General features: G+C 39.8%; 2 protein-coding genes across 10 annotated transcripts in view; one reads left to right on the top strand and one right to left on the bottom strand.

Annotated features, from left to right (window-relative positions):
* Positions 1-99: 99 nt before the first annotated feature.
* Positions 100-16,716, bottom strand: LOC103138590 (adenylate cyclase type 8). Of its 6 annotated transcripts, none has more exons than XM_016671928.1 (21): positions 16,630-16,716; positions 10,315-10,523; positions 9,284-10,018; positions 8,877-9,026; positions 8,590-8,720; positions 8,314-8,425; positions 7,914-8,041; positions 6,925-7,083; positions 6,596-6,830; positions 6,323-6,493; positions 6,090-6,190; positions 5,488-5,689; positions 5,085-5,177; positions 3,855-4,015; positions 3,669-3,750; positions 3,392-3,550; positions 2,725-2,871; positions 2,469-2,561; positions 2,109-2,223; positions 1,377-1,579; positions 801-1,016 (listed from the first exon to the last, which is right to left on the bottom strand). In XM_016671928.1, exons 2-21 carry the CDS (start codon positions 10,486-10,488, stop codon positions 801-803), a joined length of 3,567 nt encoding a protein of 1,188 aa, XP_016527414.1. In that variant the 5' UTR covers positions 10,489-10,523; positions 16,630-16,716. The 6 variants fall into 6 exon arrangements, with proteins under 6 accessions (XP_016527416.1, XP_016527414.1, XP_007552907.1 ...); XM_007552845.2 differs by lacking the exon at positions 16,630-16,716 and adding an exon at positions 16,220-16,308; XM_016671929.1 differs by lacking the exon at positions 16,630-16,716 and adding an exon at positions 16,042-16,211.
* Positions 16,271-21,861, top strand: part of efr3bb (EFR3 homolog Bb (S. cerevisiae)) — a 28,115-nt gene continuing 22,524 nt past the window's right edge. Inside the window, exons 1-2 of one of the 4 annotated variants that reach the window (XM_016671932.1) lie at positions 19,386-19,651; positions 19,857-19,959. In XM_016671932.1, the coding sequence (XP_016527418.1) occupies positions 19,953-19,959 (7 nt within the window). In that variant the 5' untranslated portion in view covers positions 19,386-19,651; positions 19,857-19,952. Of the gene's footprint in view, positions 16,361-17,054; positions 17,230-19,385; positions 19,960-21,861 lie in introns of those variants that run through there. The other 3 variants (XM_007552843.2, XM_007552842.2, XM_016671931.1) reach the window with 3 other exon arrangements.

Here is a 21,861-nt window from a genome sequence, read left to right on the forward strand (position 1 = left end):
TTTAATAACATCTCAGTAGTACACAAACTAATATAAGCACACACACAAAAAAAAAATCCCCCCATAAAACCTGAACAAACAAAAAACAGGAGACACAAATTCTCTTTTGCCCATTTTATTGGCTGAAATTATATAAAAAAAAATAAGTACAATGTATATCTGTAAAATGAAAAGAACTTTTTTCTTTTAAAAAAACATATGTATATTACTTATTATAACTGCACAATAAGAGCACAAAATAGCAAGCACATACTTGATATAAAATATATGGTTATTTAAACAAATTACGTTCTTTGTACTTTCATTTGCAAGAAGAGAAGAGTTACATGAGTTTTTAATTCATACAAAGACAAAAAAAAAGAAAAAAAAGAGAAAAACCAAACAGGAGATAACATGAATACACATAATGTACCTGTTAACAGTACTAAATAGGTGAGCAACAAAGAAGTAAAAACATTTGTTCACAGTTTAATAGGCCATTTGAGCTGGTCTTATTGAGGTATTCTGTGTTTTGGCTCAAAAGTCTGTCATCTAGCCAGAATATTGTTCCAGCAAAGAATCGTTGGCTTTTCCTTAACTAAACAAAATGGCATAAAAGATGTCTTCAAGTTCATTTCAAAGCAATGTTCAGAAAACACCACTCTGAACCTAAACCACACAGACTAAGAAGTCACAAAGGACTTCCCCAGTCGGAGGAGTGCAGACGAAACCGGAACAAGGATTTTTGGCAAGTTTTTACTATGTCCTGTAAACTTGGAGAAACACCATTTGTGGACCATGTGGTTTATTTCTTGCAGCACTCAGCACTGCAGTTTGCAGGGGGTTAAACCAAAGTTCCCATTGGCTTCTCTCATCTTCTCCTTGTGCCTGGCCTGGATGAGGCCGTGCACCACTCCGGCCAGGGTCATGCGACCTCCCGCTCGGGTCCCTGAACACTTCTCTCCTCCAACTCTGCCCCTCTTGCTGCGCATGGTGCTTATGAAATATGTACGGACTTTCCCCTGGGATTCACTCACCTAAGGCATCAAGAGGAGAGGTAAAATGCAAAGGATCGTTTTCAAGTCACAGACAAAGCAGTTTTCTAAGGTATATTTATTTATAAAAGCGAAGTCTTGCAAAAGTATTCATCACTTTTGAGGTTTATTTTTTCCTACATCTTATGTTAGAACCACAAATATTTGTGTATGCTACAGAGATTTCATGTTCAGTTCAAAATGTGAAAATTTTTTTTGTGAATATTGTCGCATAGTATGAAAGTTTCTGCTTTTAGAAAGCTCCTAGTGTGAATTCAAATATTTTTATACCCAACTGAGCCTGGAAATGACCTAAAATTGCCTTCACATGACTTACTGTCTCCATGAGTCACTTTATCTTACCCCCTTAATAAATATCTCTCCTCGAAGTTGCAGAACGAATCCCCATTCTGCCAAGATCTTGCGGGTGGCCTCAGGAACCTGGATGCGTCCGCTCACACCTGTGCTGTCCATGCGACTGGCCAAATTCACTGTCGATCCCCAGATATCATACTGGGGTTTGCTGGCACCGATCACACCTGCAATCACCGGTCCGTGGGCGATACCTGGACGAGTCCAGTGTTAATTAAGTATTTGGCTGGAGGTTTGTGGCCAAATGCATCACAACAAGGACATCACAGTTTCTTGTCCATAGCCCTCTAAGACCTTCTTGGGCTGCTTGGCATCTTGAAAAGTTTCAATAGAAATCTGGTGGCTTCTGCCAGAAAAGTGAAAAGCCGTCATCAATTGATTTAGCCAAATAAGTAAGACAGACATAAAGTGAGTCATCTTCCATAGTCATCTCAGTACTTAGGCCTAAGACTTATAGAAAACCTGTGGCATGAGCAGAAAGAGAGCATAAGATATGTTAGAAATGTCTTTAAAGGAAAAAGAAAAATAGGTGCTAAAAGACTAAACAATAAAACCCCAACTATTATTTCATGATAGTGTGTGGTGGTTTGTTTTCACCATAAACGTTTCTAAATTGTAAGTTTTTGTCTTAGCATATGGTAAAGTTGAGTTCATTTTTAGGCTTTTTTTTAGCTCTCTTTAACAGGGGTGAAAGGAGCTACATGTAGGGGCTCAGTTACTTACCCACACGCAGCTCAAAGCTTTGGGCAGAATGGTTGTTTATCTCTCTTAAAATCTCCTGCATCGCCAAAGCAAACAAAACCAGCTCGCTCAGGTGATTCCACTCATCCAACGATCCCTAGGAAAAAAAAAAGCGGACTGATGCGGGCCTGCGAAGCCAAATCATGTACCAGAGATAAAAAAAAAAAAAAACTTAATCTGATGATCCAAACAGTTATGTAGAACAGTGGAAAAAGTTTGTATACACTTCATGTTAGTCACGGCAGTCATTCTGTCTTACTTTCTGTTTTTACTAAAAACAGAATGGAAATGTTGGAGTACCGATTCTGTTTTAGGCAAAACCATGAAAGTGTAAAATCTCACCTGTTTGTTTGGAGCTAAACCAGACGCCGCCATGTAACAGCTTCCGATTGTCTTGATCTTCTCCACGTAGTGGAAAAAAGATTCCTCCAATAGCTTGTTAGAAGAAATAAACAACAGAGCAAAAGCGTAACTTTTCACATCTATGCTTTGTAATTATTTCTGGATTTTTTATTTTATTTTTTTTTCGCCACGCACATAGCAGTTACTCCAAGAGGCAGACTAATACAGATCCCGTGGTCTCCTGCTGCATGCTCACCTCATCGAAGCCAGCTATAATCTCGTTCAGCAGTCGGAGGCAGTCCACTCCTTCATGTTTGACCTCCTTCTGCTCAAAGTACTCATCGAACCCGGCAACAGAAGCAAACATGACACCCACTTCATCGTAGGACTGGGAGTAAAGGTCCTACAGTGGAAAATTGTGACAAACACATTAATTGAGATTAATCGATCAAACAGCTGGAGACCTGAAGAAACCGATTTTCCTCTGATTGCTGATTTTTCCTTTACTCATTAAATGGAACCAGTTTTGGTCAATAAGCACAACAACCAACAATTTTTGCGCGGGGGGTGACGAGGGGGGGCGTTATTAAAATTTGGAACATAATCAGCATGATCTTGTGATTCCTACATTTTTTGTGAAAAGTCATAAACATCACCTCTATCAAAGAACTCGCTGCACGTTTCCCCCTTTCTCAAAGAAAGTTTAGCCTTTATAATACAAAAGATCGGAGTCGGGTAAAATCTGAATAATCTCTACTTAAAAAAACAAAAACAAACAACAAAAAAACTAGACATCGGTATCGGCCAGAAAAAGCCCGATCGGTGAGTCTGCATTTATCATTCAGCGCTAGCCCAGGTTGTGCATTCACGGAATGGGCCTTAAAATGACTCTGCGGCCTCTGGGAAGAGATGCCACCCCTTGCCTCATCGTGTCTGCTGCGCTCCAGAAAATGCTGTGCGACATGCAAGGGCAGGATGTTGTGCAACAAACACTCGTTGTGTTCCCGCAGCTCCCTCATGTCCTCCACCTCCTGCTGAGCCTGCAGACGCCACAAGAAGTCCAGTCTGGCGGTGGCCTCCCACTGGAACGCAAACAGAGGCAGAGTCACCATCCACTCTGGAATGCAGGTTGGAAACATGAAGATGACTCGGCTACACACTGAACAGGGAATACGGAGAAAGCGATCAGCTCACAAATACCTGCCGCCCGTTGTAGAAGACAGCTACAATAAACATCGCCATGAGAAGAATGGAAATCCATTTTCTCCTGATACAGTGGGACCTGAAATAACAGAGAGGAATAAAAAAAAAAAGTTACAAATTCATCTTGCATTGGAACGGACTGGCTCGTTGGCAAAACGTAAAATCGAGCGAAAACCAACTGACCTGTGCTGGGCGTCGCTGCGTGTGAGCGTGACAAAGGCGAGGTGTATGAGGTAGGAGTACACCATCACCACCAGCAGCAACACCGCCAGCTTCAGCAGGGAGTTCAGGCGCAGAAACACGGCGCACGTCACCATGGCGACCACGCCGCTCAGCACGAAGATCTAAAGGGACGAGGAAGTAGCAGAGAGGATAGGAAGTTTTTAATCTAGAGTTATGTACAGCTCTCTCCACATTTATTGAAAATTCCGTTGGAGACGCGTAAAAGTCCTTCGATAAGATAGAAGCTAAAGCCTTTTTTAATTTAGTCTTGAATAAATATCTTCCTTTAAGTTAACCAGTATTTAGGAACTTTTTCTAAGTAATCCAGGACTTTCAGTTCCACAACAGTGTAAATGCAGTGGAGGACTTCTCCAACCCACCTACCATTACGTTGGCGGATTACATGAAGGTAGGATGGTAAACACAATACATTTTTTTTTTATAGAAGAGTCTTGGGGCCCCAAGATTACATAAAATAAATATTATTTCTATTTGCCAGTCAGTTGTCTGGGAGAATCCCATGGCAAAAAAAAAGAAAAGAAAAAAAAAATCAAACAACTTCTGTCCTACCATCACAAATGTAAATAAACTCACATGACTACCACCCTGACAGGAACTAATAAAAATGAGGCTATTGAGATTTTCAAGAACAAGTCATATCTATTTGCCAATAAAGTTACCTTATTTCCTTCAATAAACACATTTTTTGTCTTCGCATGTGCACTTTTTGTAGCACCGTCGTACAAACACTTTGGTTGCATCTGTGCTGAAGCAAAGAGTGAATATGTGGGAAAGTAATTCATGCCCGCTGTTGAGCACAGTAAAGGATGTGTAATGCTGTGGGACTATTTCTATTCCAAAGCTCTGGGAAATGTTATTAAAGATCAAGACATCATGAGGTCCTTCAAGTACTAGACAGTTTTAAATAAAAATGTTGTTGCCTTTGCCAAAAAATGGAAAGCTGGTCACTAAAGGGCGTTTGCAATTACCCAAATGTGATATAAAAACTGAAGAAACATAGAAGAGACCATGTAGAAAGAAATGTTGCACGTCTTTATCCCGAGGGCCAAAGAGTGTGGACTGCACTATAGGTTGCCTAGAAAAATACCTTTTTGAAAATGTGTTAAAGAAAATAAAATGTGATGTGACCAGTATGTGAAACATGATGAAATGAAACCGTTCTGTCTCTACCTCAGGATAGGCGCAGACGGAGACTGAATGTGAGCCTGGGCTCTTCTTCTCCATTATGTCAGCTTCTTCAGAGGCTGTTAGGACACACCACACCTAGATGCGACACACAACGTAAAAAAAAACGTTCACTTTCCGTGATCTGTTTGAATTATATTATTCCATATATTTGCAAAACAAAGTGCTGAACTGTTTTGGCTTCATTGCAGCAGGAGATCTGTGGCCACATGGTGGCAGCAACAAACAAGCTGTCATAATTTAAAATATGTACTATACTTGCGAACATACACGTGTCAAATAAATGCCTTATTTTAATAAAACTACAGTGTAAATCTGGCAATCAAAAAAGCAGATGAACAAAAAGTGTGTTAATTTTCTCAGCCCTTGTGCAAATTCCAACTCTCACCAAGTCAGTCGAAGCCAAGCCAAAGTTGGCGACGATGGCTGTGAGAGTGAGGAGGTTTCGGGCGCTGTTGTTTTCGTGGATCCAGCAGCAGAACGTCTGCAAAGCGGCTGGAGTCCACTTGAACTCCTCGGCAAGGGCAACCAGCAGCAGCAGCAAGTAGGCAAGAAGGAAGAGGGAAAACTGGAGGACGGCGGGGAACAGTCTGCAGGTGGAACACCCAGCAGGGACAAGAGGAGGAAAAATGTTAATCCAGGACAGAAAATTGGACAGAATGGCAACACAATTTGGTCATTTCCTGTCATTCCTTCCCATGCATTCTGTATTTGATTGTTTTTATTTTTTTTCACTCAAAGTTTTACCTACTTGGGAACAATTCTAAAAAGTATAGTTTTGCTTATGTCTTTTTTTTTAGTTCACTCTTTATCTCACAGCTGTTTTTTGAGACGTCATCATATGTCTTAAATGCTGGTAGTCTGTTAAACAGTCTGTCAAATATTTCTGCTCCATATCTTTAATAGTCTGCAACTCTAATCCTTCACGCTTCCTGCATTACACACACACACACAAAAAAAAAAACATTAAACAACTCAGCATCTTTCCACCTGGGAGTAGGGATGACGGCCTGGGCAGCCATGAGGAAGAGGAGCACGATGAAGGAGCACACCATGTTGGAGTTAAACATTTCATCTCTGATCTGGGAGAACTAAATACAAGAAAGTAACTTGTTTTAGTTCATTTAAACTATTTAGAAAAATCTGCGACAATCATTTCTTAATACTAAGAAGAAGTACTTTACCTCCATAGACTGATTATGAACTGCAACTACATGCTGTACCTTGTTCTCTATGTGTGGGTCTTTGAACACCAGGGTCAGCGCAGTGATGTGCTCCTTGCGCATGCGCTCACTGCTTCGGACCTCGATAGCGTGTTTGATGCGTTTGTTTATCTCTCTGGAGGTGCACTGCCATAAGCTGGGCAGAGAGCCGTTGGTGAAAGAGGCCAGAATCTGTAGAGGAACAACATCAAAAAAGACTGAAGCGAATAAAAGGCTAAATAACAAGCACATAAATGTAAACTCCTCGAATCTGTTTTGTGTCCCTACACTTACGCAGTTCATATCGATGGCATGACCAAAAGGGATCTCTGGGTTCCACGTCCGACTGCTCTTCTGGACTTTTATGGGCTCGGGATGGTGGTCTTGGTTCCTGCCTTCTTGAGGACAAATAAGGAAGGTGTCAATGTTGTGTTTTCGCAGGAACTCATTCCTGTCACGGCCGTGGCCGTCCTCCGTCTCGTATGTGGTTCCCAGGCAATCCAGGGTGGCCCTGGAGATGTGGATACGTCTGGATAAGTGACAAGAAACAAACACGGGTTACGCATCACATGTCAAACGTGACCATTCAGGTGCTTCTCTGTGCTTATTCATGGTACACCCACCCAGGTATTCCTCCCGCTTCCAGCTTGTTGGCGATGCTCACGTCCCAGGACCAGACATCGAACTGCCATTTCTGCAAGCCCAGCACCCCGCAGAGGACGGAGCCGGAGTGGATACCGATCCTCATGTCCAAGTCAAAGTTGAGCTGCTTCTGGACAAGTCTGGCATTTTTAAAGCAATTAAAGAAACTTTACTGATCCCAACAACTATAAAACTCACGATCAAGCATCACCTGATACTGTTTTAGAGGTTTAAGTAATTTTTTTAGAGGCATTTCCTTTTAACGTCATCGGCGCCCCCCTAATAGAGAGGAGCAGAAGAGATGCGTCCTCTCTGTGTTCAGAACAGCTCTGTCACAGAGGTGCTCAGTGTAGGTTGAAAATTACATCTGGCATTTTTCTTACAGCAGCAAACTGAACTTGGTCTACGATGAACGATGCTGTCAGTTGCACATTCTGAACAGCTCAGATGTTTTAAAGCACTTTATGTAAAAAAAAAAAAAAAAAAAAAAAGTGTTTCCTCTCCTTCAGTAGGGTGTATTTGTATTTTTTGGACAAGAATCTTCCTCACTAATATTATTACCAAAATATAAGATCTAAAAAAAAAAAGAAGATAAAATTACTTTAAAAGACAAGAATCAAATGAGGCACTTTTGAGGCCTTTCTCACATTATTATCAAATTTCTTTGTGGATTTTATGAAACTTCACTACTAAAATCAAGCCCACAGCTCACTGGGTACTTGAACTTGAACGGGGATTGTTTACTCTGGTCTGATTAGATTAGATAAAACATTAGGACCAAATAGATTTTAACTGGAAAGAAACTAGTTGAACAAGTCAAAAAGAAGAAAGCATAAAAGATCCCAAAACTCTGAGCAATCTTGAGAGCCTGTTCAAAGGAACCAGCGTTTGTGTTTTCATTTATTCACACAATCCAGGTACGTAGCCTCATTGTATATCACTCTCTTTCTGTAAGGACATTAACTCTAACCGTATTGTGCTGATCATAGCCAGGCCCATTTCTACGCAGTAACGTGCATGGGCAAGCTGCGGCTCCGGTACCCCTGAAACACAATAGTAACAGTCTCCCAGTATCTTTATCCGCAAACAGTGATGCTCCTGTGATAAGATATAAAAGAAGAGCTTTTTAGAATACAGCCAGCAGAAAAAGATATATAGTTTAAGCATTAGGAAATATTAGGGCATAACACATGAGTAAAACAAGGTTAATATTTGTTCTTTAACTGCAATTAATTTGTTTTTCTAGAGATTAAAAACAAGATTAGACGTCAATAGGTGAGCATTACAAAGAGAGAAGAAATGAATATGTAACAGATTGATTATTCTCAGATGAATATGAGAGATCACAGAGAAATGATGCAAGTTCTAACCTCAGCAAGTCGGTCAAAGCGTCCAAAGAGCTCATTAAGGGTTAGAACCATTTCCTTGGCTGACAGGTTTATAGACAGCTGGGTGAAGCCCTTAATGTCTGCAAAAAGGATGCTAGAGAGAAGACAGAAACAAGAATAGAATTCAAAGGACGATTTAAACATTTAATCACCTTTAAATCCTAATTTGCTTTAATATGGGTGGTAATCAAGAGGTCTACCATCGTAAAGGTCATGAATCGCAGATCCACAATCACAAACGCGTGCCAGTCTAAGTACCTGACATCTTTGTACTGGTGGATGTAGATCTTATAAAACTCGTGCGGGATGAGTTCGTTCTCCATGGAGCTCATGTCAGCAATCATTTCTAAAGCAACAAAGCGAGGGAGGATTGACAGGACCAGTCGCTCCTGTGAGGCAACAACACGAGGAAGTAATCAATGACTGGTAATTCAAGGACAATCACAGGAGAAAAATTTAAAAGATTGATGTTATCTAAAAGGTTGAATGAAAATAAAAAAATTGAGAAATTAATAACGTGTGATTTTTTTTTGTCACTTTGCAACCTGTCTTTGGTTCTCTTGCTCAAGTTTGAGGCGACCCTCAATGCAGCGCCGCGTCTCCAGAAAAACCTGCCGCTGGGCGTGGTCAGTCAGATAGTGGATGAACAAGCCAGCTGTGTTCATGCCCATGTACAGCAGGCCTTTGGCAAACACCTGGAATTAGAGTGTTAAATTTTATTTCAAACGATAAAATCAAGAACACTTGGATTAAAAATGATTGAAAGAAATAACTAGGCTAACAACAAGACGAAATAAACCCAAAGTAAGAACAAAAAGAGACAAATTTTATTTAGCCATTTCCCGCAACCTTGTCCAGCACACCTGAAACCCTGTTGTCATTTTTTTCTTGTGAGTTTCCAGAAGGATTTTCCTTTTTTGAAAACTAATCTTTTCACATTTGCTTTACTTACCTTATTCAAAAGCAAAGCATCATTGTAGTGGAACCATATCTCCATCAAAATGTGCAGTATTGGGGTGAGGAAGCCAGCACACATTGCCCACAGCAGAGGTAATGGCAGCAGTGTGTATGTTGCAAACAGTGTGAACAAAATATACCATGATGGGTCTTTTTCTAGTCCATAGGCCAGGCCCCCTAGGATCTGTGTGGTCTGTGACAGCCAACTTGCAATGCCAGCATAATGGAGCCACTGTGGGGACATGGAGTCTTTGCAGGTTAACACTAGTATGCAAAGCGCTATAGCTAGCACCATGAAGATGCCAGTCAAATAGCCACGCAAACGATCCGTAACAGCATCCGGGGCCAGTGCCAGATACAGGACCAACATGTGGAGCTTAGTCACTGCATCGATTACATTGGTGACGGCCAGAGAGTTTCTCCTCTGGTGGGAGGAGTATTGCTGGTAGAGTTTCTCCAGATCGCGGGATTTGAAGGTGTGCCCCAGCATGGGTATGTAAACGCTGTGAACAGTGTTGCACCAGTGCACGAAGAAGTCAGCGTCGCTGGTGTAGTGCTGCGTTGGGACCCTGATGCTGCCGTGCGTGCTGGTGGAGGTTCGACTGTGGACTTTGAATGTGGAGGAGCGGCGTTTTGTGACTCCACGGGAGGCCTTGCTGCGGATTTGTTTGTTGATCTCATCTATGTAGGTATCGGTCACAAAGATTTTGCGAGCTGGTTCCACACCCACCTGATGACAAAAAAAGGAAATCAGTGGTTTGCAATGGAAAATGGCTTTACTAGAGAGAAAGAAAACATGGTTTTAAATTTTTTTCTTCTCATTATATTTGGTCTACTTTTGTCATATTCTAAGGAAAGTGAATGAAATAACTGGCACATTTTCACGGTTTCGACTGTGAAGCGTCACGTGGAGGCTCTATTTTATTACAAGACTCAAATTGGGTGGAATAATGAATTAGCGTTACTCCACTCCAATCAACAACTAGAATACAGAAAAACTAAGGTTTAGATTGAACTGTGAATCACCTGAGAGCTGAGCTCTTGTTGGGTAATGATGTGTTTCACCGCGTTCTGCCACAGCATCTTTTTCCGCCTGAGCCCAGGAGACAGAGTGCCACTCAGACATGGAGGTTCATGAAGCTCCATCGGAGAGACCTGCCTGGTGTCAGCAAAGGTCACCATGGTGACCTGAGCTGGCATCACCCGTTGGGCTTAGATCAGCAAGAAGCTGCAGACTTGAGGTGTACCAGGGGAAAGGAGAAAAATCAGAAGTGAACATTCAACTTAATGAAAAATGTGATACCGTTTTTACTGCAATTACATTGGAATTTGTTAATTTGCTCAAATCTGCTACATTTACATACCGAACTTCTTCAGAAAAATGACTTGAATTAAGAAAAATAATATGTGGATCTTGTCTTTTTTTTTTTTTTTTTTTTTTTTTACCAATTCCTATGTGCAGAGAAGCTTTATTTCCAGGATGCTAAAGTGTTTTTTGAGACACTAATGTTATTCGTAGACTCTTCAACTCAGACTCACACTTAACCTTTCTAATTGGATTCGGGTCAGTGCTTAGAGTTGACTATAGAGAAGAACTGTTTTTGTTCTTAACCACTCAGCACTTGTCCAAGTTGTATACCTGTTTGTTGATATCTAAGCGTTATCCAAATACACGCAGGTTCCATCAATCGTAATCTGTCCTGGACCTCATGCAGCAAACCCATGTTTCACAGATAGCGTAAGGTTCCTAATCTAACATAAACCGTGTTGTTCATGTCTTTGGCTTTTAATGGTGCATTTGAACAACTGTTTTTCTGGGGTGGAATGATTATCCAATATACAATTTGTGTTGATTCATTCTTCAAAATATGTGCACAAATTCAAAATTTACTGGATGTATTCTGATGGTTCCTTGTGTCTATTTAGACATTTATACCTAAGAATACTTTACCAACTGTCAAGCATGAAAACACCAACCTTCAATTGTGCATTGCACAATCTAGGTGGAAAAATTGAAATGAAGGACTACTTCCAAATGTTTCAATATCACCTCAAGTCAATAGCCATTTGATTAAAACTTGGTCTTGCCACATGATAATTAACCCATGCTCACAATAATAATAAAAACAATTACTTAAAATTAAGCAATGAAAATCGGGCATTGCTTTTGATTCAAGCTAATGATAAATAAAGACAAACTATTTTTAAATTAGAACTGGTTTGGGACAAATAAAGCATGTTAATCTTAATCATATCTCACAAGCACATCAGTCAAACATCCACCTGTAATTATGCCATGGTCTTGGTGATACAATAAGCTAGGGTAGAGTTGCAGCTTAGTAAGGAACATGTAACCAAGTATTACTGGGAATGTATGTCTATATGAGACAAACTCTGAAATAAATTCCAACTTGTCATTTCCTGTTTTTAAGAAAATCACTGAAGCTGGTTGTTGTATCATTGCAAATCGGAAAAGGAACTGAAATCTTTTCAACATTTCTGTTCATGCATATCTGAACAAAGCTTTAGGATTTAAAGTGGAGCTTTGCAGCCCCGATGAGCCTTGATAGCACCCACTAATATTACCCACTGTAAGAGATATATTTAGTTCAGTTTTTCCACTTTCATTAAAACAATTTACTTTTATTATATCTCCAAAACTGCAACACAGTTTTAGTACTTATGAATAGGTAATAAAGGAATACATAATTTCTTAAATTAAATTCTAAAGATAACAAGGTAATGTTAATTATAGCTCAGATTTAGCTCTTGTTTTTATACCTTCTTCTACCAACTACAAAACACCAAGCATTTATAATCTACTTGATTTGTTTTGAGATTCCCGAGGCAGATTTGGGTATGCAGCAAACACTCAAAATAACATTTGTTTGGCTCCACATGTTGACAAAGTGTGCGCCACGAGGAAGGCAGCTTTCAACTGAATGATCTGGTAGCCAGAATTAGCTCTGAGCTGGTTTATGGAGAGTTAAACTCCTCCAGGTCCTCCTTGACCGCATTCCAAGCGTCTAAAAGTCCACTGTCACCAATCTCCTTCTCTCTAAGATTATGTGTCCACACACACACAACAGGCTGGATGTAAAAAAAAAAAAAATGTTTAAAACAAATGCTTTGTCATCTGGGCATTTAAAAAAAACAAGGAAATAAAAGTGGGAACAAGCAGTTTGTCTTTGTGAATCGTGTTTAGTTACTCGAGTCTGTCAGTTACCAATACGTGTTTGTTTCAAAGTTGGAGTCCTGTATACTGTTTTTATAACTATTCTGTATAATTTGTATCATGTAGAGTACTAACCTCTTTTGTTTTACATATTATGCCCCCACTCCTCAAATCCAGCATTTGTCCTAGGATAGATGTAACCAACTTGTCATAATCCACCTCTGCTGACTCCATTGCACAGCAATTGTAGACAGATATCATAATAAAGATGTATCCCATACAAGGAAACGAAAAAAAAATTGTGTAAATCCTGAGGTAACGAGGACCCCTGCACTAACGTTATCTTCCCATCAAAGATGCGTGAACTCGCTCGCGCTAAGTTGTAGGTCACCACCTGGACGCTTTTGAAATGAAGTCAACAACTGCCACAGAGCGAAGCTGCGGAGTGAAGAACACTAAGAGGATTAATTAGTCAGCAGCCACTCTCGCTGCCCTGCAAAGCTGAGTTCACTGTCCTCAAGACGGGGCCAGGAATAAATGCAACACTCTCATCTATTTAAGACGGCACCGACACATCAATGAATCAAAACAAATCTATTTATGTCAATAGCATTAAAACAAAACCTTATTCATCACTCTCTTTCCATCCAGTCTTGTTCACGTATAGTTCGCTCCCACTGTGTCACAGAGGCGACGCCTCACACACACTGCTTCTGCCCCCTTGCTTACTGCAGGATCTGTCTGTACAATTACAGGCTGTATACAAATAAAAACACTGCCAAAAGGTCTTTAGAATCTGCCAGCGCAAAAAAAAAAAAAAAACAGCCAGGCTGACTCACCCACCACCTCTGCAGCACCCAGAAGGGATTCGGCTGCATGCAGGTGAAAATGAAACTACCTGTTATATGTTCTCTTAAAACAGGTTGTTTTAAAGGTAAAAGCAGCGATTCATTTGGCTAATAAAGATGCCTCTTTAGGATTTTGTGTGCTAAGCCTCTGCTTTGTGCGTCATATAATAATAACTAATCCAAACCAATTTAAAATTTTACACATTGTAATAATAATCCAGCACTGTTTATGCCTTCTATGTAAGTGCCCCACTATTTCCCCCCCCACATCCAAACTCTGGTTATTTAACTTTTATTACATATAAAAATCCATCTATCCACATTGCAAAACAATTGTGGAAGAATGTACTCCTAGTTTGTGTTGGTTTGTCTTGTGAAATAATAAAAAAAATGCATGATTCTAATGTTTCAAAATCAGACAAGGCTAAAGGGAGATGAATATCATTAAAAAAACATTCACGAAGAAAAACTAAAATTAGGATTAGATGCTTGTGTCACAAAATATTGAACACAGTTTATCTCAACAGTTTGTGAAAAAGAGGAGATAAACGAGAGGGTTTGGTGCCTTGAGGTCTCCTGCGTATCATAAATAAAATCTGTATTATCCAGAGCAACAGTCCTGAGTATTGTGGAACACGTTTTCTCACTTGCCACATAATTCCTGCGTCTCGGTGTTGGTAAGCTGTTTAAAGTTTTTTAAACTGCTAATTGTTTCCAGGCAACACTCAAAGCCCCTAAGGCTGATCTAATATGCTTCCATCTGTCCCTGTGCGGCTGTGTTGCTGAAACCTTTCATACCGATTACTGTGCTTCTAAACATAGCTGGCCGTCAGGTCTGGAGCACGTAGCTTATACCACAACTGAAATGCAAACCATCGTCTTCTACTCACAAAGCAATGCAAGGCAGTGAAGAGCCTTTTGATGCATCTGTGGAGGAGGAGGAGAAAAGCAGCGAATATCGCGTTAGGATTTGAAATCTTCCGATTGTTACTGTTGATCATCTGCTTGCATTTAATTCACAGTTTCATTCAACGAGTGATACTGGTTTGGGCACAAGCCTAGATACAGCTTAGTGTTAAGACCAACTGCTTTGGATGCCCAGTAATTAGATAATTCTCATTTGCACCGAAGCCAAACCAACAACAGAACTGATCCTATGGCCTGGGAATCCATGCCAAGAATCTCACTGATACCAGACACACATCTATTTATGTACGCCGGAGTGCAACAATGATAACTCTTAGCACTTTTGTGTCCTGCATGCGGTACATTACATACTTCTGGGTCAAATTGCAGTAATCTCAAAGCGGTAACTTAGGAAGGGGGTGCTAGTAGTAGTTGAACAAAGCTCTATTTTGCTTAGATAAAGCACAGATTATAAATAGTAGCTATAAATAAAGTGTAGATCAATTGAGGACAAATCAGAGTCTTGAAAGGTCTATTTGAAGTAACAGGTTTAGCTTGATTTCACGGTCTTTCTAAACACTTTTTGTGGCATTATCCCACTCACATTCACACAACTTTTCACACCATGTATTTAATTTAGATATTATTTCACAAATTAGTTTCAGGAAGTGTGACATATAATCTTGGCCCTAAAATAAAACAAGCCATCCTCCAACACATTATTTTGTTCTTTGAGTGAATTTAAGCTTTTACAACACTTTCGCCATTTTTTTTTAGTACTTTTGGGTTATCTTTTGTTTCTCCATCTGAATTCAAGCAATGTGTGCTACTTTCATAATAGGTAATAGCTTTTGTGTTTGTGGGGTTGTGTTAGCAGTGCAGTCACAGCCATAAAGTTGCCTAGAAAAGTCTGCAAATAAGTTGTAAAGATTTTTAGTAGTCACTTTTACAACACAAAATAATGTAATTAAACTTTAAGTTAATTTTACCAACCCTTAGCTTGCTGTTGCGCCATACTCTGTATATTTTGTGACAATGGATTGAAAAGCACACTGTGATATGTTTGAAGCTTGGAATATTATTTTAAAATCTAACCCTGCTTTAAACTTGCGTACTCTACAGTCTTCATCATCCTGCAAACTCACCGGAACACGAACCTCACAGAACTGCTGTACTTATTCTGGGAATAATTCTTCAGTATGAGGGTGTTGTTTAAGAGGGTGTTTTCAGAATTGTATTAATATTCACATAACCATGTTTAATAATTGTATGTAATATGTATTAGTATTCTGACGATTGTTATTTCTGTAACATCTTATTTGTACATACATTCAACTAATGAAGTCAACAGCTTTGTCAGACAGACAACACAGGATGTGAGCTAATTATGTTCAAACTTGATGACAACAAAGTGGTGTCCAAGGGGTCCCCTGGTGGGTTGTCACAGTTAGCTAGGCGTCATCTGCTCGGGGCTAAAGGGATTTAACGCTGGCCTGAGCCAAATGAATATTCCCCTTGGTATAATTTAACTTTAAATAACGTGGTCTTCATTAACTCGTTGTATGCTAAAGGCTTTAAGGATTTTGTTTTCGCTTAATGGTAAGAAACAGTTTTGCTGTCATTCATTAACGTTATAGTAGAAACAGCTAAGGTGTTAGCATGCTTAACAAGTAGCATAAACAAACGTTAGGTTAACTTAGAACAGTGTTGTGTAAATAAGGAACGGGGTTTATATTTTGTTCACATATCATGTGAACATTCACACTACATAGCCACCAAGTCAATATAATCGGTGATGTTTAAGTTATAGCAAGGAAAGCTAACCTCTAGCAATGTATATCCGTTGTCATAACATTACTGTCCGAATTATCTTTTAAATTCACTTGTTGCATTTCAGTAAAGTTATAAGACTAACTCAAAAATTCATAGCTTCGACTAATATAAAAGATATTGCGGTGTTAGCTAAATTTGTTCACGCTCTAGCTAAGTTTGGCATACTAACATTAGCAGGCCAAAAAAAAAGCCGGCGGGTTTCCTGACTCTCGAAGCCCTGGCAGACACTCTTCCCAGAGCCGAGGTGCAACCCAACTTTCCGTCTGCTTGATTAGCAACGCCGCCTTGTGACTGAAGTCCAGCATGACAGGTGAGTAACTCTCGTCAACTTCACACCTGCACCAGAAATGAGTTAGATTTTAACGAATCCGCATGAAAAATATGTCATATAATTTCCATAAAAATATTTACTCAGCTTCTGGTGAAAGGAAAAAGCACCTATTCTTTTCGAGTATAAACTTGTTCCAGATGTGTGCATGATACAAGTCATCTCAGGACAAACTCTAGCACATTTTTTTCCCTGTACTTCTACCCACATCACATCCAAGTCCACATTCCATGAACTTCAAACCCACTCACTGAATGACAGTCCCACGGTGCCCCTCGTTCCCAGCCTATCTCCACCCTCTTCTCCTTGTGGTTGGATAGTGAGCTCCATTGTGTCTGTGAGATGTTTTTTAATGAGCGAGATTCACACTGAGCCTGGAGCTGCTATTGAAGGATTTGTTGCTAATCTCTTAGTTAATGCGGACAACTTGACTGTGCTAACATAAATTACGAAGAAGCCTCAGGACAGGGACATGCAAGTTGGTATTCATTAGAGATTGATGGTGTATGCGTTTGCTTTTGGTGGTTGTAAGTGTTCTGCAGAAGTTTGATTTTGCAGTTTAGTTTTGTCGGGGGGGGGAAAAAAGTGCATGGTTTGGTTGTGGTGCTTTTTGCAACTAAAAAGCTCATTTATTTGTGTCAGAAAACGTAATTTCTATTGACTTAAAATAGCAGATCTGTTGCAGGTTAAGATCAGTATTTTTGGCTTTGGTGTTTTAAGTTACTGCGTCTGGGTAAAGTAGAATAGTGTGTGTGTATTGCCCACTATGCCACTGCCTGCAACTGATGTCCCAGCCACTCAGAGGCTGGCACTGGACTGCCGTACCCTTCTGGACCATCGCGTTGGCAAGGGTAAGAGAAAACACCACTTCTATTGTTCTCTTTGGACATAGAGAAAGAAAGCTTTAAAAGAAAATTTCTTAATTGAAAGTAGTAAAAAAATAAATCCAGGTGCACTTTTCTCTTGTTTTCTTGCTCTTTGCTCCCTTGGCGACTTAAGACAAAATTATTTTTCTTGTAAATTCAAACACACAAGTTGTTCCAAACTTACAGGAGCATTGGCTAAGATAATAGAAAATATCCCAGTATGGGTCTTAGGAAAGAAAAGCATTGATTGTGTTTGTTGGGTGTGAATAGGTATGGGAAATAATACAATATGAACAACGTTTTCCCTATCCCCCTGACTAAGAGGTCCATCCATCCATCTTGTTCTTATTGCAGATTTAATTTTTAACCAATGTTTAAACAAGAACTAAAATGACTCTTGAAATATGAGCCAATAAGAAGGATGGAAGTTGAGTTCAAATTGTCACCTAATTTGAACTCAAATACATTTTTGTCATCCAAACTAAATTAAAACAATACATTTTCTCTCAGAAAACGGAGAACTAAAATTCCCATCTCTGTTCATACTGGCCCAGCAGGAAGTCACTGAATAGCCTTTCATGCATGTTTTTGCTCCGTGGAAGGAAACTGAAAAATTCACAGGAAATGCGGGCAGGCTTTAGAAGACCATTAATACTCCGCACACACAAAGCCTGGGTACAATTTAGCTTCAATCTGGAGGCTTTCTTGCTGTGAGGGTAGCAGTACTAATGAGTTGATGACTGTGCAAGGGGGGTTGAACGGTGGATTGTTCGGACGGTTCTGTCTTTAAATTGTGCTCTTATGAATCTTAGCATGTAAAATGCTTTGTGAGAATGAAATGCAACTTTTTATTACTGAGCGTTGTGTTGTTTGACTTTCAGGTGAATTTACAGGAAACTCTTGAATGTATTTTAGTGAGCTATATTTTTGTTTTTAGAAAAAAACTCGCTGCCTTATATGTTATCTGATCTTTTTTTTTTTCTCAGATACCACTCCAGATCACGCTGATCCATTTATTAATAAAATCAGTATTATGTAGATTGAATCATAGAACACACTGTCGGTGTTACATGGTCTATATTAATGGTCTGACTGTGCCCCACCTAACTCACTCATCATTGACTCCGACTAAAGTCTTAGTTGGGACTAAATTGCCCCAACTAAAGTCTTTGCAGGACTGTGTTTATATTTTAACTTTATATCTTTTGCTGTCTTCAATAAATTCACAGTTCTATCTGCTGACTTTCTTTTGTTGTCGTACGGAGCATTTTCTGAAATGAATGAATGAATTATTCGTAAGTTAACGTGTTTCAGTGCACTCTTGATTAATGGTGTGCAGGAATAACATCAAAAGCTGTTCTCCTGGTGTATAAACTTAGTGCTTTTCTTTGAACTAAAAAGAAATGTTGCTATTACCTGTAATATTTCCACTGCTTTCCCGCAGTGACAGCTGTCTGAGCACAGTATTAACGGCAGATCTATTGTGTTATTGAACATATTTCACATTGAGCATATTTTAAAGTGGGGATAGAGATTCCTTAGATCAACCAAATAGAAAGGGTTTAATTTTGTCAAGAAATCCGATACATCACTTCTGTTTTTTTTTCCCGCTGCACAGTGGCTGCCTTTCAAAAGATCATTATTGATGCCTTTCATTTTTGGCATTGCACCAAACTCCTGATTTTGTAGCGTTGCCAACAGACGTTTTGTTTGGCAGCATCTGGCTGCATTTTTCACTGTACTGCATGAGGGACATGCAAAACCTTAGAATTCAGGGTGATTTTTCATATTACCCTCACCGTTTATGGTTCTACCGAAAATTAAAGAATGGAATCCAAATGTTTGCATTCCACTCATGTCTGTATCGGTGCGGAAAATGTGCTTTGTTATGTAATGCTATCTTTTTCTTTTTTTTTTTTTCAATATTTACATTAGGTGTTGTGTAGAAATACAGTCAGAGAAGATTAAATGTATTCTTAATTGTTAAGCATAAGGATGGCGGTAAGTCACATAAGCTTTGTGTAATGGTAACGAAAAAGAGGAAGGAATGTGGGACACTGACCAAAGGAAAGAGGAGGTTGTGTGAGAGAGAGGTGTTCTCCATTTCTATCTATCTTATCTACTCGTCATATCTATTTCTCCAATCCGTGTTCTGCTTTTTTTTTTTTTTTACCTCCTGCAGCCGATTTAGGAGAAGTGTGAGGGTCATAGTTGCATGTTTGGTTCTTTATATCTGCACTGCTCTGTTGACAAGGAAAGCTATTGCAGAAGAACTGGGAAAATCCAAGGTCATCACGGCGTGATTTCTCTCTGACGTTGTCTTTTAGCCTCCCGTTCGTACGCAAGTGTGTCTGCATGGCAGGGAGGGCGTGTGTGTGTGTGTGTGTGTGAGAGAGCGTGTGTCATGGTGAGTGATTTCCAGCGTTGAGGCTCGCTTTGCACCAATCACGGTGCACGTTTGTATGCTTTTTAGCTCAGAGCACACGTGCAGGCATTTATCCCAGAGTGGGCTTTCTCTCTCTCTGTCTCTCTTCGCCTCTCTCTTCCTCTCTCTCGCTCTCTGTGTGTTTGTGTGTGTGTGCATATGCGATTGGATTTGTGTACGTTTCCAGTGCCTCTCAGCACAGCGGCGTGTCTGAATGAGGAACTGAAGCTGCTCTGAGGAATCATACAGTTCTTGTAGTGAAAAACTCCCCACATCACAATCGATGTACGGTAAGAATATCATTTGTCATTTTTTCCACTGTGCCTTGATGTGTGTTTTGTTCTGGGCTGCCGAGGAGTGCGAGTAATGCCCTGAACTCAGGTTGAGCCAGTTTTTCTACATTCTGCACATGCTTTCCTGCTTAGCTTCCTTCTAATATACTGAAGCTGTTACCGAAGTGTAACATCTCTTGAGACCGCATTATGGGAACTCTGGCTCTTGTGAGGATTTATTCAATTACGTTGCCGGACTGAAAGAAGACGCCGCATTGAGGATGTTCTTTTTCTGTAATGGACCCTCATTTGCTTAAATCTTTTTAAATCATATTATTCTTTCTGTAATTTCTGGGGAGCGGTGTAACATTCTTTGAAAAGTGCTGACTTGAGTCGCGGTTCATAGATGGTATAGTAACCTGCACTTCTTGAGAAATTGGAGCCTGGAGAGGCTTTTTTTTAACAGTTCAAGATTTTGTCTTTCTGGTCTTTTATAGGGCTGTAAATTTTTAGCTACAAACTATTAAGCTATTAAGTGTTTGGAGACACTGTGTACTGCAGATAAAAAGAAACAAAGTTCTGCAATGTAGTTTGCCTTATCTAGCCCTGATTTAGTGTGTGTCAGCATGGCTTTATGTCTTGAGAATTTGCTGGACACCAGCTTGTTGGTCTCTTTATACCAGCTGTGTTTGCTGCCACCCACACAGGACGGAGTGTTTGCTCCGACTTTGTCTCACTGCTCCGTAATTCATTGGCTTGACGTGTGTGTACTGGGTATATGTCCCGAAGAGTCTATAACTCTGACCGAAATAAGGAGGGATTGATTGATGATGTCATAAATATTCACCGAATTCGAATTTGTGTCACTCTCTTGACGCTCCCTCGAGGCACACGCTTATAAAAAAAAAAATATCTCATTTCTTAGCCTGTGTCATGCTCCTGTAATACTGCCAACCCACTCTCTGTGATACTCGAGCTTTCCCAAACTCTCAGCAACAGCTTCTGTGCTCATTGTTGCCAAATCAGCTTCTGCTCATTAATTTTGTTTGTTCGCTTGCATTCTGTTGTTCTTTTGTCTCATTTTCCATCCTGACTTTGAAGGATCTCTTTTGTGCTCAAATTCACCCTTTGAAGATGTTTGAAGATGTAAAAATAGCACAAACATTACTCTTTCCCCCCTCCCTTGCTCTTACGTAATGACAGCCCTAAAGGGCAGTATGCTTTGTCATAATTTTGAAAAAGTGATGTATATTTATGGAGGTGATGGATTATATTTTGCTTTTGTATTTTTGTGAATATTAAGTGAGTGTGTCGTGCAAAACTCTACATGGAGCACATGACAGGATACATGCAAAACAGTAAGTTTAAATATTTGAAAATCTATCCATCTATTTCCCTTTGTTTTCTCTCACTTCATTTTGTTTCCCCTGTGTTTTAGTCTAATGTGAAAATATTAAGCTGACATCCAGGGGAAATTGGAGAGTGTAATCTCTTAATGTACCCGCACATTGTTTTGAGGATAAAAATAAATTTGTGATTGGCTTGGTGATTGTAGGGGATGCTGCAACATCACACATGTTGCAGTAACAAAGTAGTGTGTATTTTCATGAAATTTTATGTGTTAGACCAACACAAATTGGTACACCGTTTTAAAGTGGGAGGATAAAGTGGAAAATTTTCAAAATATTTCATATTCAGCGCCCCTCTAGTCAGTTCTGTGATCTAGATGGATGGTGCTAAATTGAAGAAGCCTTAATGGATACTTCAAGAGAAGGATTTCTATGTCTCGAAGTGCAAAACGGGTAGAGTCATGTCCTAAAAGATTTGTGGAGATTGAGATTTTTATTCGTACGTCTCATTTTACAAGTCATGTAAAAGTAGCTGGTTTGCATCACACTTTATATGGGAGTATGAGCATAT

The sequence above is a fragment of the Poecilia formosa genome, unplaced genomic scaffold, assembly GCF_000485575.1.
Source record: "Poecilia formosa unplaced genomic scaffold, Poecilia_formosa-5.1.2 Scaffold53, whole genome shotgun sequence".
In the NCBI taxonomy this organism is placed as follows: Eukaryota; Metazoa; Chordata; class Actinopteri; order Cyprinodontiformes; family Poeciliidae; genus Poecilia; species Poecilia formosa.